At 39.3% G+C, this 14,301-nt stretch overlaps 1 protein-coding gene across 2 annotated transcripts in view; it reads left to right on the top strand.

Annotated features, from left to right (window-relative positions):
* LOC122657470 (flowering time control protein FCA-like) overlaps positions 1–14,301 on the top strand; it is a 50,228-nt gene that overhangs the window by 31,817 nt on the left and 4,110 nt on the right. For both annotated transcript variants that reach the window (XM_043852178.1, XM_043852179.1), the window contains 7 exons: positions 8,132–8,194; positions 8,299–8,461; positions 11,530–11,616; positions 11,707–12,291; positions 13,327–13,536; positions 13,625–13,792; positions 13,919–13,957. In XM_043852178.1, coding sequence (XP_043708113.1) covers positions 8,132–8,194; positions 8,299–8,461; positions 11,530–11,616; positions 11,707–12,291; positions 13,327–13,536; positions 13,625–13,792; positions 13,919–13,957 — 1,315 coding nt within the window. The remainder of the gene's footprint in view (positions 1–8,131; positions 8,195–8,298; positions 8,462–11,529; positions 11,617–11,706; positions 12,292–13,326; positions 13,537–13,624; positions 13,793–13,918; positions 13,958–14,301) is intronic.

Here is a 14,301-nt window from a genome sequence, read left to right as displayed (position 1 = left end):
ATAAATATACTGCCCCACTGTTACATGCTCAGCAGTAACAAAGAGATGCAGCTCATCAATCCTGATTGATGTGAATATAGTCATGTGATTCTCTTGTTAGAGCCTAGTAGACGTCCAGCTTGTAGCAGTGACTGAGTTTCCTAAAACTGTACAGGAATCTGTCAAACCCAATGACCCAATAGGTCCTGAGACAGGTATTTGAACTCCCATCTGGTCTCTGAATGTTCCCAACATACTCTTTGAAAATATGTCCTATCAATCTCTAACCAAGGTTGAAGCTGATTGGATTGGTGGTGTTCCAAGGTTGGACTGTTGGCATCTGGAGATCTTATCAGACCTTGAATTCTTCCCACTTATCCAGAGTGTAACTGGAAGGAATGGAATGGCATGAAACCTGCTGCCTATTATGAGTCAATCTCATTTTCTTTTGTTTTGGGGAGGGGTGGTAAGTATATCAACATTGTTGTTAATAACCACAACTCAATCTCACAATGAGCTATTTCTTCGAATATTATGTGCAAAACGTATACATTTCTTTTAAATTCCAGAAAGAATGTGCCAAACTGGTTGTGATATATTTTCTTTTCTTCTTTTTCCTGTTTTTGGGTGGTTGACATAGTTGTCAAGGCTTGCACAGGAAAAAAAAAGAAAGAAAAAAGATATAGTTGTCAAGGCGGCAAGGCGACCCAAGGCAGTGGAGGGGTGCCTAAGCGCCTAGGTGAAAAGGCGATCAAGTATTATTTTTTATTTTCGTTCTTTTCTAACATTTTTTTAGTATTGTTGAGAATGGAATAATGACTTGTGACATTATGATCACAGCCCCACTTTATTTATAATGAGTTTAGGAATATTCTAGAATAGGTACAAGGACTGAAATACCCCTATGACAAAAATACCCTTGAACCCATATTACAATACTCCCCCCTCAAGTTGGTGCATAAACATCAACCATGCCCTACTTGCTAACATAGAACAAAAACTTTTACTATTAATTCACTTGGTGAGAATATCAGCTAACTGCTTACTAGACTGGATAAACAAAACACAAATGACTCCTTATTCTAGCTTTTCCTTGATGAAGTAACGATCAATCTCAACATGTTTGGTGCGATTATGTTGAATTGGATTATGTGCAATACTTATTGCTGATTTACTGTCACAATAAAGGCGCATAGGCAGATCAACCGCAACACATAAGTCTTGAAGAAGCCCTTAGAGCCAGAGAAGTTCGCATATCCCATGGGCCATATCCTGAAACTCGGCTTCAGCTTTGGATCGAGCAACAACAACTTGCTTCTTGGTTCGCAAACTAACCAAGTTACCTCCAACAAAAGAGCAATGGCTTGATGTTATTCTTCTATCATCTAGACACCCTGCCTGGTCAGCATCAGTGAAGGCCTCAACTTGAAGATGATTGTGAGGAGAGAAAAGTATGTCCTTTCCAAGAGAAGACTTCAAATATCTCAAAATCCTAAACACTGCTTCCAAATGAGTTGAATAAGGATCATGCATATATTGGCTAACTACACTCACTGCAAAAGCTATGTCTGGCCATGTATGGGATAGGTATATCAGACGCCCAACCAATCTCTGATAGCTGCCCTTATCCACTGGCTCTCCATCTTTACTCTTTAAATGAGTATTTGGTTCCAATGGTGTATCAGCAGGTTTACACCTCAACATGCCAGTGTCAGATAAGAGATCAAGTGTATACTTTCTCTGAGAGAGAGATACCTTGTGCAGAATGAGCAACTTCTATTCCCAAAAAATATCGAAGCCTCCCTAGGTCTTTGACTTCAAACTTGGTCTCCAAATAGGTCTTTAGTTTGCATATTTTAACACTATCATTCTTAGTGATGACTATGTCATCCACATAAACGATCAATACTATAATGTGTTGGCCCATCTTTTGATAAATTCAGTATGGTCAACATTGCTCTGTTATACCCAATGGACACCATAGCTTTATGAAACCGACCGAACCATGCTCTAGGGGACTGTTTCAGACCATATAAGGCTTTCTTCAAACGACATACCTTGTGTTTTTGGGGCAGCAAAGCCAAGAGGAATTTCCATGTAAACTTCTTCTAGCTCCCCATGAAGAAATGCATTCTTTACATCAAGCTGTTGAAGATCCCATCCTTGGTTTACAGCATAGGAAATGATTACCTTGACAATATTTACCTTGGCTATTGGGGCAAACGTTTCCTGATAATCAATCCTATAAGTTTGGGTAAAGCCTCTAGCGACTAGCTGTGCCTTGTATCTGTCCACAATCTATCAGTCTTCTGTTTTATAGCAAAGACCCATTTACAGCCAACGGATTTCTTTCTTGGAGGAAGAGGCACTAAATCCCATGTGTCATTCTTTTTTAGGGTATTCATCTCTTCATTCGTTGCTTCTTTCCACCTCAAGTTAGCTAATGCCTCTTGCTAGGTGTTAGGAATAGAAATTGAGGAAAAGGAGGAAACAAAGGTATGGAAAGAAGGAGAAAGAGAATTATATGAAATAAAGTTAGAAATAGGATGTTTAGTACATGTTCTCTATGGTCTTACGAATAGCAATTGGTAGTCAAGAGTAGGATCAGGACCAGACTTACCAGTAGGAGAACTTAGGAGAACTTAGAATAGGTTGGGCCGATTGAGTGGGAGCAATGGTGGTGGTTCTTTTAGGGCATGCTCCTCGAGAAAAGGTCTTCAAGGTACTTTGTGGCTCCCCAGGCTCCCCCTGAAGTAAGGGCTGTTCTTGCTCTCCTTGAACCTGTTCTGCTCTAGTTATACCATCTTCAAGTTCTATGGAGGTGACTTCAACTGTAGGCACAAAAACATCCACCAATGGTTCGATGAGAGGCACCTCTTCACTTACAGACTCCCCTTGAAAAGGTTCTTGGGTAGAAAAATAAGCCTCAGATTCCCGAAAAACAATATCCATGGTTACCAGTAATTTTCGGCTAGATGGGTGATAACACTTATACCCCTTTTGGGTGGCAGAGTATCCCAAAATACTACTGCAAAGCCCCTTGGGATCGAACTTCCCATTAACATGGTGGTTTCTAGCAAAAACCACACAACCAAACACCTTCGGTGGCACAACAAAGCAAGAGGACCCTAATAAGACCTCAAGTGGGCAGCGAGCTTCAAGTACTTGTGACGGCAGCCGGTTAATAAGGTATGCAGTAGAAAGAACTGCATCACCCCAAAACCGAGGAGGGACTGCCATGGTGAACACAAGGGATCTAGCTACTTCCAAGAGATGCTTTCCACGACACCATTCTGTGCTAGAGTGTCAACACAAGATGTCCGGTGTATGATCGATCCCATGAGTAGATAGATAAGACTGAAATGAACCATCCATATATTCTTTACCATTATCTTTCCTCAAGATCTTCACCTTGGCATAAAACTGAGTTTGAACCATTTTATGAAATAACTGGAAGTAGGATGAGACATCACTCTTTTGATTCATAAGGTAAACTCAAGTAGTATTACTAAAGCAGTCAATAAAAGTAACAAATCAATGAAAGCTAGAAGTAGAAACACAACGGGCAGGGCTCCACACATCAGAATGAATCAAACCAAATGGTATTAAATTTTTACTATTTGAAACTGGATAAATAGCTCTAGTCTGTTTTGCAAAAAGGCAAGCATCACAAGAGAAATTGTTTGCATTACAACTTTTAACTAAACTAGGAAATAAAGTAGATAAGACTCTAAGAGGAGGGTTGCCCAAATATCGATGCCACCTATGTAGTTCAGCCAAGGCAGAATCCGATGAGTCAAAATGAGAAACCAACACTGATGGAACTGATGAAGAGCTGTCCAGCATGTAGAGACTACCAACTACCTTACGACTGCCAATCGTACGACCCGTTTTCAAGTCCTGGACAACACAATGTGTAGGAAAAAATGTCATGGTGCAATGTAAATAACGAGTCAAACTACTAATAGATAGTAAATTGGTGGAAAATTTAGGAACATGTAAGACAAAAGAAAGAGAGAGGAGTGCACTTAATGATGCCCTTCCCAGAGATGGAAGAAAGGGAACCATTAGCAACATGGACTTTACTATTACCGGACAATCGAAAATATTGAAGAACTTGAGAAGAACTTATCACATGGTCAATGGCTCCTGAGTCAATTATCCAAGATGTGGACATGACCGAGGCACATTGGCCACCAAAAGAAATACCTGACAGGGTAGAAGTAGATGGAGCAAGGGTTCCTGGGAGGGAAAAAGCCGAGGCTGCAGAAGGAGCTGATGAAGAAGTGGTGTCCAGCCTGGTCATGAGATGTCGAAGATGCTGAAATTCCTATTGGGAAAGAGGTTGGTTGGATGTGGTATCCTCAGATGAAGTCTGATTTGCCCTGGCTGTAGAAGAACAACCTTGTCCACTCCCCCGAGTATCATTGGGGCGCCCATGTAACTTCCAACATTTTTCTCTGGTGTGTTGTTCCTTGCCACAAAAATCACACTTCACCGGTGGGCGATCAACAGTGGACATAGTTCAAAAACTCGCCGAAATCTTGCGAGATCTCGAATATCTTGGGGATCTCGAGCTCCTCGAGACGAGATGACATACGAGACACAAAACATGCATAGTTTCGAATAACTCGACCGAAATTTCGAATATTTCGAGAACCTCTGAGAAATCTCGAATATTTTGAGAATCTTGACCTCCTCAGTATTCATAGAGTCATAGTATAATACTATTTGTACTTAGGTGTCTATTTAATATGCGTTGTTCACTGTACTTTGTAGTTTTTACTTTAAGTCCTTAACTATTTCTTAAATAATTATTAAATATTATGTTTCTTCATCCATTATTTACTTCCCAATTATGTCTCATATCATTCAAACAATGTGTAGAATAGGCAATATTACATTAAGGGTTCGGCTTTTACTGCCAACCAAGGGTACAAATCCAAAACACCAAATTATTTTTTTTTTCTCTCTCAATTTGAAGATTTAAATATGTTTATTAAGTCTAAAACAAGATTCCCTTAAAGTTTGGGAGCCAGCTATTACCATTTGCCCACCGAAACTTAATTCCGAAACCCAAAAAAATGCATTCTCGCGGAGATCAAGAATCTTGACCTGGTCGAGACGGCTGTTCAAGACGAGTTTTGGAACTATGACAGTGCAACGATTACCAGTAGTACGAGGAGGACTTAAGGATGTAAACGGATCAAATTCGGTTGGATAGTGGCATTTTCATATTCGTATCCGATTATATTCGGACGGATTCGGATAATATCCTATCAGTTTTCGGACGGTTTCAGATAGTTTCCGGATAGCGATTTATTGAATACAGATTCTCCTAAATGGATATGAACGTGGATCAAATACGAATTTTCGACTATCCGTTGACATCTTTACCGTTTTTATGATGAGGGTTAGGGTTGAGACTTGAGAGTTCAACAACTTCCCTTTCTTCTACTCTTCTTAGTCTTTGATTTTCTCACATAGATATGTGATTCCATGTATCACATTGCATAAAACAATATATATAAACCAATAGAAAATCTAGAAAAAGAATCACATTATCTACTTATAAAATTATAAAAATAAGATAACAAAATCCAATAAGGTAACTTAAAAGGATAGACGAACACAGAGATATATTTCAGATATTTTATTACTGTCTAATTGCTAAACGAATCGGATAATAATCGGTCGGATAGGGGGATTATCATATTCGTATCCGACATCTGGAGAACCTCCATGAGATGTCTGTTGTGGGCTGGTGAAGAGGGCAGAATGCTCCTGGGTAACTGGGTGAACCATAGCAGTGTGACAGTTCTCCTCTGATTGCAGCACAACATATGCCTGTTCAAGAGTCGGGAAGGGATCACGATTCAAGACATGAGCTCGAATTTGATCGTATTCCATATTTAGTCCGACAAGAAAATCAAATACCCGATAACCTTCCCATTTCTTGAAGGTTGTTGCCTCAACATCACAAATAGCAGTAAAGGGCCCATAACAATCCAGTTGTTGCCACATGCCATGCAGTTTAGAATAATATTGGGAGAGAGATAATTCTTGCTGCTGTGTTGCATATATTTTCGGACGGAGCTCATAGCATTGTGTAGTATTATCGACATGGGAATAAGTGTCCTTGATTGTCTTCCAAATCTTGGCAGCAGTGTCGAGAAGGAGATAGCCACTAGCAATGTTAAGATCCATGGAGTTGATGAGATATGACATCACAAGAAAAGTTGATGTCATCCATTTATCTTGGGCAGGACCATTAGCAGTAGGCATAGTAGCGGTTCCTGTGATGTAACCATAAAGACCATGGGAATCAATAGCCAAGAAACAAGATCTCGACCACATGAGGTAATTGCTCCCATTTAATTTAATGTGGCTGGTAGGGAACGGAAGTCATGCTGACTTGCTCCTTCATGTCTAGTAGAGGCGGTGGAGATATCGGAATCAGCCATAGTTGCTGGTCGAACAAAAAAACCAAATCAATAGATCAACCCCCTGAGAGGATCCTGAAAAAAATCATCAACAAATCCCAGAAAAATAAGGGATTTAAACTATATCATGTGCAAGACCCCTTGGTGGGAGATAACTCACCACCAGGGGTGAGAAAGGAAGGGCGGAAGGGTAGAGAGGAGTTGCGAGAGGCGAGAGAGAGGAGGCAACTCGAGAGTGAGTCGCGGGAGGGAGAGAATGACGCCGGAGGCGAGGCGAGAGAGAGAGGGCCTTCGATGGCGAAGTCGAGTGGTGGTGGCAGTGCTTGGTAGAACTAAAGAGAAAGAGAGGGAGAGTGGCAGAGAGTGGCGGAGGAGCTGTAGGCGCAGAAAAACGGAAAAAGAAAGGCAAAAAGTTTTAGGGTTTCAACATTAGGGTTAGGATCCCGATTTAGATACTAGCTCTGATACCATACTGAGAATGTAATAATGGCTTGTGACATTATGATCATGACCTCACTTTATTTATAATGGGTTTAGGAATATTCTAGAATAGGTATAAGGACTGAAATACCCATATGAAAAAAAATACCCTTGAACCCATATTACAACAAGTATGTTAGAATATATACCTTATATCATCAAAAATCAACATTAAGCCACATCAAGTAATCAAAAATCAATATTAAGTCACATCAAATTAGTATTAAGCCACATCAAGTCATAAAAAATCAACATAGAACTAGAAGACAACGGAATTGAAGAATCAAGCTATTGGAAGTTTGAAACAATCAAAACTACAGTTGGTTTATACTATTCTTGAAATTGGTCATTGTTATGGTATACCTAGTCTCACATTTGGTTTATATTGTTCTTAGAAACTATGATCTTGTCTACAAGTAATTAAACTGCTCGCAATTTAGAGAAATGTTCTTGTTTTATAAGAAGTTTAACTGGTCAAATGATTTTATTTTTACATGAGACTTTTTGTATTAGGTAAAGCCCAAAACCAGCTTTCCAATAAATCCAAGATTGCTTAAATTTGATTTATATTGAAGGAGTTATGTTTTGGTCAAACCTTAATTGGTGTGCGCAAATGTTGTCAAAATCGCTCTGAATGAAAATGTTTTTTTAGATACTTCTCTTTTGGTTTTTAGCAATGTTTACCATATTAAGATTTATGGAATTTTTAGATTTGAGAAAAACCCCAACATGAGAAAGTTGAAAATTCCACCTACCGCCGAAAAATCAGTTTTTGTTTTTGAACTGGGGGGTTGAATTTTTATCCTTTTGAAATTTAGTTTTTAGCTATTGTTATTGGATTCAAATAGGGGGGTATTTGCATATTAAAAATATTTATAAATAAGGGCCAAGGTGTTCGATACCACAAAGGCGGCAACCGCCTAGCCGCTGCCTTGACAACTATGGTGGTTGACCCATCAAATGCTTGGTCCTTACCATAGCTACCAGTGAACTCTTTTCTATGTCTATAGATGCTTTTTTGGCAATCTATTTTGGGATCTTTACCTTTTTGATTTAGAGAATGTTTCCTCTAAACCAGCATAACTATATCTGTTTCTCATGTTGCCCTCTTTGGTAGTTATGGTCCTATCATTAGTCTGCTTTATAGATTTTAGTTCTTGTCTATGGTATGAAACTATGGAGTTACCATATTAGATCCGGTGTTAATCTTTTTTCTCTTGCTTTTGCAGGAGTGGTCCTACATTTGGAGGTCCTGGTTTTGGCCCCCGGTCTCAGGGACAGTTGGGAGTTAGGTCTGTCCTTATCTTTATTGCGAAGTTTAAGGTCATTTTGTTCCATGTTATTCATTTTAGGCTTACCTGGGTACTTCTATTTTGTTCTGGCATTCCCTCTGCAGGCCTGGACCCAATCTTGGTGAGCTAATTGGTGGGCGTATCCCTCCTGATGCTTGGCATCCAATGAGTCCACGGAACTTGGGACCATCTTCTCAAACTAGTCCTCATGGTTTTGGGAGTCCTTCAGTTGCTAGGGGTGGTGTTATGCCTATGCCTTCAACCACGGTAAGATTTTATTTTCTGTTTCTGCTTAATGAATTTCCAGTTGTACACCTTTGATGGACGAACCTCCCCAGTACTCAGTCTTGAACACAATTCCGAAGGCGACACATTTCGTGACTTATTTATGTGTTTAGCATATAAAAAGTAAGGGGTGGGGGAGAGGTTTGGTGCCCAGCAGCCTAAACATTGAATCGGGGCATGGCTGCACTCAGTTCTGCCACGTGGCTGCTTAGATGGCGCTGAGCTTTGTGGGCAGGGCTCGCTTGTCAAATTTCAGTCCAATTCAAGTTTGCTAAGTGGCAAAACATAAGAGTTAAAATTTTGGGGCTACCAAGAGGGTATGGACTACAATGGGGTGCATGGACATACACAGGGAGGGTATGACATTAAAATGGGAGGGAAAATGATTGAATTTGAAGCCGAAATTTGACATGTGACCAAGATAGATCAATTCCTAGATATCCAATGGTAAGATTTACCACATCACTGTTCCATGTGGCCGAACAGGTTGCACCCAAGGTTTTAAGTATCTTAATTTATCCACCAATACTAACCAATACGTATCTTATAGGGTGCCAATACGATACCTTAAAAAAGTATCAATTGTATAGGGTTGATATATGACCCGATATGAATTATACTTATCAATAAACTTGATACATCTCTTATAAACTATATAACTCGATTAATGACTCAAAACACCTACCAAGAGCTCCTGTAAGACATCGTAATCAATTTTGTTTTCGAAAATCAACTTGATTCCTTGTTTCTACTGGCAAAAGTGACTCTAGTAGTGTTGATTTCATCATCATTTGATAATTAAACAACCTGCAATCAAGGCTCGAAACCAGATTTGCACAAGGACAATTTTCTATCAGAACTTTGAATTTTTTGTTCAAATATTGATTTTTGGTGTCTTTTTTTTTTTGGCAATAGATCATTAGGTTAGTGAAAAACAACCTGAATGTTTGCATCAAACTGGGTTCTTTTTTGCAATGCGGTGTGTATCTAAACCCTAATACTTCCCCAAACTGAAAATGGCAATTTTTTTTTTTGTATGAGTACAAGTAAGAAACTTCATCCTTTATACATAATCAATTGAATGAACTTGTCTCGTCATAACATGTTCTCCTCTTTATGCATGATACAACAACAAAAAACTCAGCCTTATCCCAACTTAATGGGGTCGGCTATAGGGATCCAAACAAAACAAAGTAGGGAAAACTGAGGTCTAAACAAAAAAGGGGAATGAAGAGATGAGAAAAGAGGGATGGGGAATGAAATGAGCAATGGAAAATGACAAATGGAAGATTGAAAATAAATAGGAAAATATAAGATGAAAGATGAAAGTAAGAGGAAAGAGGCACAACACTGCAAGTCAGGTGGATCTCAACTAAATGGGGTTTGCTACATGGATTTTGCCCTCCAACAGGATCTATCCTAGGTCATACTTGGTACAAGACCTAGACTATTCATGTCCTTCCTCACAACTTCTCCTATGGTCATTTTAGGCTTGCCTCTAGCTCTTTTAGCTCCTTCAATTGGAATCATATCATTCCTCCTTATTGGGCCGTCCTGAGGCCTCCGTTAAACATGACCATACCACCTAAAACTACTCTCTTGGAGCTTGTCATTGATCGGGGAACTCCCAAGTCAGCTCTAATACGTTTATTCCATACTTTATCCTTCCTAGTTTTTCCGCACATCCTTCTTAATATCCTCATCTCTGCTACACATAGCTTCTAAATATGACATTCTTAACTACCCAACATTCTGCTCCATACATCATTGCCGGTCATACAACAGTCCTATAGAACTTTCCTTTAAGCTTTAAAGGTATACGTCGGTCACTTAACACTCCCGATGCACATGTCCACTGCATCCATCCTACTTTAATTCTCTGTGAAACATCATCCTCTATGTCACCTCCTTTATTTATGATTGACCCTAGATATCTAAAATAGTCTCTTTGCAGTATCTCTCTTTCCTCAATTCACACCATGTCAGTATCCATCATAGTGTGACTACAATTACACATCATATACTCCGTTTTCGTTCTACTAATCTTAACGCCTCTTGTTTCCAAGGTTGATCTCCATAGCTGTAACTTAGCGTTAATTCCTTCTTTTGTCTCATACACCAGAACAAGATCATTGGCGAAGAGCATAACCATGGGACCTCTTTATGCATGATATATTTTACACATTACTTTTATAGAGTTTTATGATTCAAAACTGTATTTCACATGTATCCTTAACATTTCCTTGTGTATCTTTAGTGTATATTGCGTCTCTCCGATACGATACAATACATCTAAAATCACCTTTCCAATATGATACCTGACATCGATACTTTAGACCTTGGTTGCACCCGTTCAAAGAATCTCTTGGTAGATTGCCGTTTACCAAAATTTTGACCTATAAATATCCAGATGTAATTTATTTTTGATTTATGCTGGTTATATATGAAATCTGTTATATAATGATGGTCAAATGTTTCCTTCCCAGACCAGTAGATAAGCTTGATTGCATTTAATCTTCCACCCGGTAGCTTTTTTGAAGCCCAAAATTTTTAAACATGTTGTCCTCCTCACTGTTACTCATCTGTAGAGTTTCAGACTAAATGGATTGTGCCATGGGTGTTTTAAAGGTTTGAAATGTGTCTTTAGAAATCGATTTTAACTGTTCGGTTGGATGGCTTGAAATACGGAGGAAAATCTGGCATGTGGTGGGCCTTTTTGTCAAGTTAGCTTTGCTGAGCTGGTTAATTCACTTGCATTTTATTGAAAAGAAAAAGAAAAAAAAAAAATGATGGGCCTGAAGCCTGGCACTGGCCACTCCAATGGGTAAACTTCCTATCTAATAGTCTGATTGGAGAGATAACTCCTCCATGCAGCCCAAAAGGTGGCCTGGAAAGGAATGCTTGCTTTCATGGCGCCATTTAAATGAAAAAATTTCCTATATTATATAAATATAGAGCTTATTAATTCCAGTTGGTACCTTCTATGACATTTTTTTTTCTTTTATTTCGGGACAAATGTTATATTTGTTTTGTTTCTTCTGATTCATTAGGCTGGCCCTTTGGGAAACTTTGGTGGTCCTGCTAATGGTTCTCTTCCAGGTCTTTCAGTTCTACCACCTTCAACTTCTTCTCAACAGGTAAGTATGGATGATTTTTGCTTGTCCTGGGATCTTACATGGTTCTTTTGGAATATTTTGTAACTTCAAAACCTTTGGCATCTTTTTCAGAGTTTTAACCCATCTATGTCACAAGTCCAATCTGTTGGTCAGCAAATATCTCCGTTGCAGAAGCCGCTGCAGTCACCCCATCATTTGCCATCTTCACTCCAGCTACACCCTCAACAAACTCCTACACCTTACTCACGGGCACAAACTTCCTTGGCATCAACACAGCCGTTTGGTCAACCGCAAGCTGTTCATTCATCTGGGCAGACCTCCTTCAGTCAAGCTCTGCCATCACAACAGTTGTTTGGTCTGAGTGGTCAGTTGCCCATTTCCCAGCATCAGGTTCAGCTGAATACCTCCTCTGCTGTAGCGCAACAAATGCCTTTGAACATACATCCACAATCTGTGTCTGCTGGGGCAAACCAACAACTACTGTCTGCCTCCAATGTGCAGCAACAAATGGTTCAACCTCAACATCAGGCATCAACTCAGTTAGCTCAGATGTTTTCTCAACAGACTCAAGTGCCACAGGCGAGTTTTCAACCATCACAGCAAGCATTCTCTCAGCTGCAACAGCAGTTGCATACAATCCAACCTTCAAGTCAAAATTTAACTCAGCTACAAGCTTCCCAGGCTACTAAACAACAGGTGAGGCAAGAAGATCTACCAATCTATGTTCACAGTCATGCTTCTGGATGGGGATCAAATTTTCTTTTTGTTGCCATACCACACCAGTTTATGGTCCCAGCTGGTGAATCTCTGGTTCTATGTAGTAGACCATTTTGTCTATCATACTTCACTAGTCATAACCATCTGATACCTATTTCATGCAATAGTGGTCAGTTTTGGCTTAGGGGAAGTCTTCTATCTTGACCCTACAGTGGTAGATCCCAACTAGTCACTTGTGGGATGCATTTATTCTGTGATGGTAGACCATCCTATTGGTTTAATGCCTGACAAGAAATTTTTTTTTTTTCCAATTTTGGAGAATCTAGTTACTAATTGTTCTTTCGTGTGAAAATTTTGTTTTTAAGGTCCATATTTTGCCATTAGATGTTTTTGAGTTTTTTTTTCCTGGTTAAATTGTTTTCAGAGGTGTTCAGGGCTTGCACCTTGAGGTGTTGCAAAAATGTAGTATAGACACTTTGAAGCATAAGGTGTGGATGAGACATAGAACTCTACCTACAAGTGCATAGTTTTTAGTGCCTCATGCCAGAGGCATGAATCACGAGTGTTTCTTGTGACTCGTTTCTTGTGCAGTGGAAAGAGAAGGAACATTTTAAAGACCAGAAACTTGGCCCCTCACCCAAGTTAAAAAGAGAGCCAAAAATATGCCATTTTAATTGAAACAAAAAAAGTTTACACATGCTTGGTTCCAAGTTCCAACTAGTGTAATTTAACCCTAGTTGGCCTATAAAACTATAAAATATGTTTGTCCTCATTTGACAAAAACAATATCTTTATTTCTCATTGTTTGCAACATCATCTTACCACAGTTTGTGATATATAAGTTGTTTTGCTAGTGACGGCTTACTTCTTAGGCCTGCACTGGTTTCTACTTAATTATGGTCCTGTCATCTTGTTTATGTTTTTTTGGGTGAATAATCATCTTGTTTATGTTAGTAGTGTCTTTCTTGCAAGTGATTTTGGAAGTTCAAAATTTATGCAAAATTTTCCGTGCAGCCTTCATGGACTGCAATGATGCCACAGACAGCTGCCAGTACTCCTGCATCTGCATCAGCATCAGCTGCAGGTGCACCATCAACTACATCAACTTCTCCTTTGGTTCCTGCAAGTGGGCAGACAGCAGCACCGGTGACTTGTAACTGGACAGAGCATACCTCACCTGAAGGATACAAGTACTATTATAACAGTGTAACTGGTGAAAGTAAGGTGAGAGGCTTGTTTATATTATGTCTCTTTAGCCATTTTTAATAGCACAACCGATTGTTGTGACAGTTTCTACCAAATGTATCTGTAGTGGGAGAAGCCAGAAGAGCTCACCTTGTTCGAACAACAGCAACAACAACAGAAGCAGCTCAAGCCTTCTGTTCAACAGCTTCATCCTCAGCCACAAAGTCAGTCACATCCACAGGTTCTTTCTGCACAACCAGTTGTGCAAACACCACAGATGCAACTCCAGACACAGGTCTGCCATCAGCAACAGTTACAGAAACTTTCTTTTATCTTCTCCAGTTAGTGGCTTTTTACTTTGTTTATTACTATATAACAAGTTTTTTTTTTGTTTGTTAATATACTGTACTCTGGTTTCTAGTATCAGGCTATGAGTATGGCTGGTCAACAAAATGTTCAGGTAAACTTACCTCTTAATCTAATAAGTGACAGGTCTTTGAGTTGTTAAATTATAATGATTTAGAAGCTGTCTTAGATGAGAATGGTGATTATAATGTAGTCAGAATTTTTTGTTCCATGGTATGGTTTCTTTTAACAAGGCTAGAGGGGGGTACATTACTTGTTATTATTAGGAATTTGTGTTTGCCTTTAATCAAGATTTTAAAACTCGGGTTTCGACCAGCCAGAAACTGAGTTCGTCTTGGTTTCGACCATATCTCAATCAAAACCTGGGGCTTTCTCCAGGCTAACTCGAATCTTGGTTTCGAGGCCCAAAAGTTTTTTTTTTGCCCTGATTCTTGTTGT

Source organism: Telopea speciosissima, chromosome 4 (assembly GCF_018873765.1).
Source record: "Telopea speciosissima isolate NSW1024214 ecotype Mountain lineage chromosome 4, Tspe_v1, whole genome shotgun sequence".
In the NCBI taxonomy this organism is placed as follows: domain Eukaryota; kingdom Viridiplantae; phylum Streptophyta; class Magnoliopsida; order Proteales; family Proteaceae; genus Telopea; species Telopea speciosissima.
Note: the sequence above shows the minus strand (reverse complement) of the source record. Positions and strands in the feature narration are given on the sequence as shown.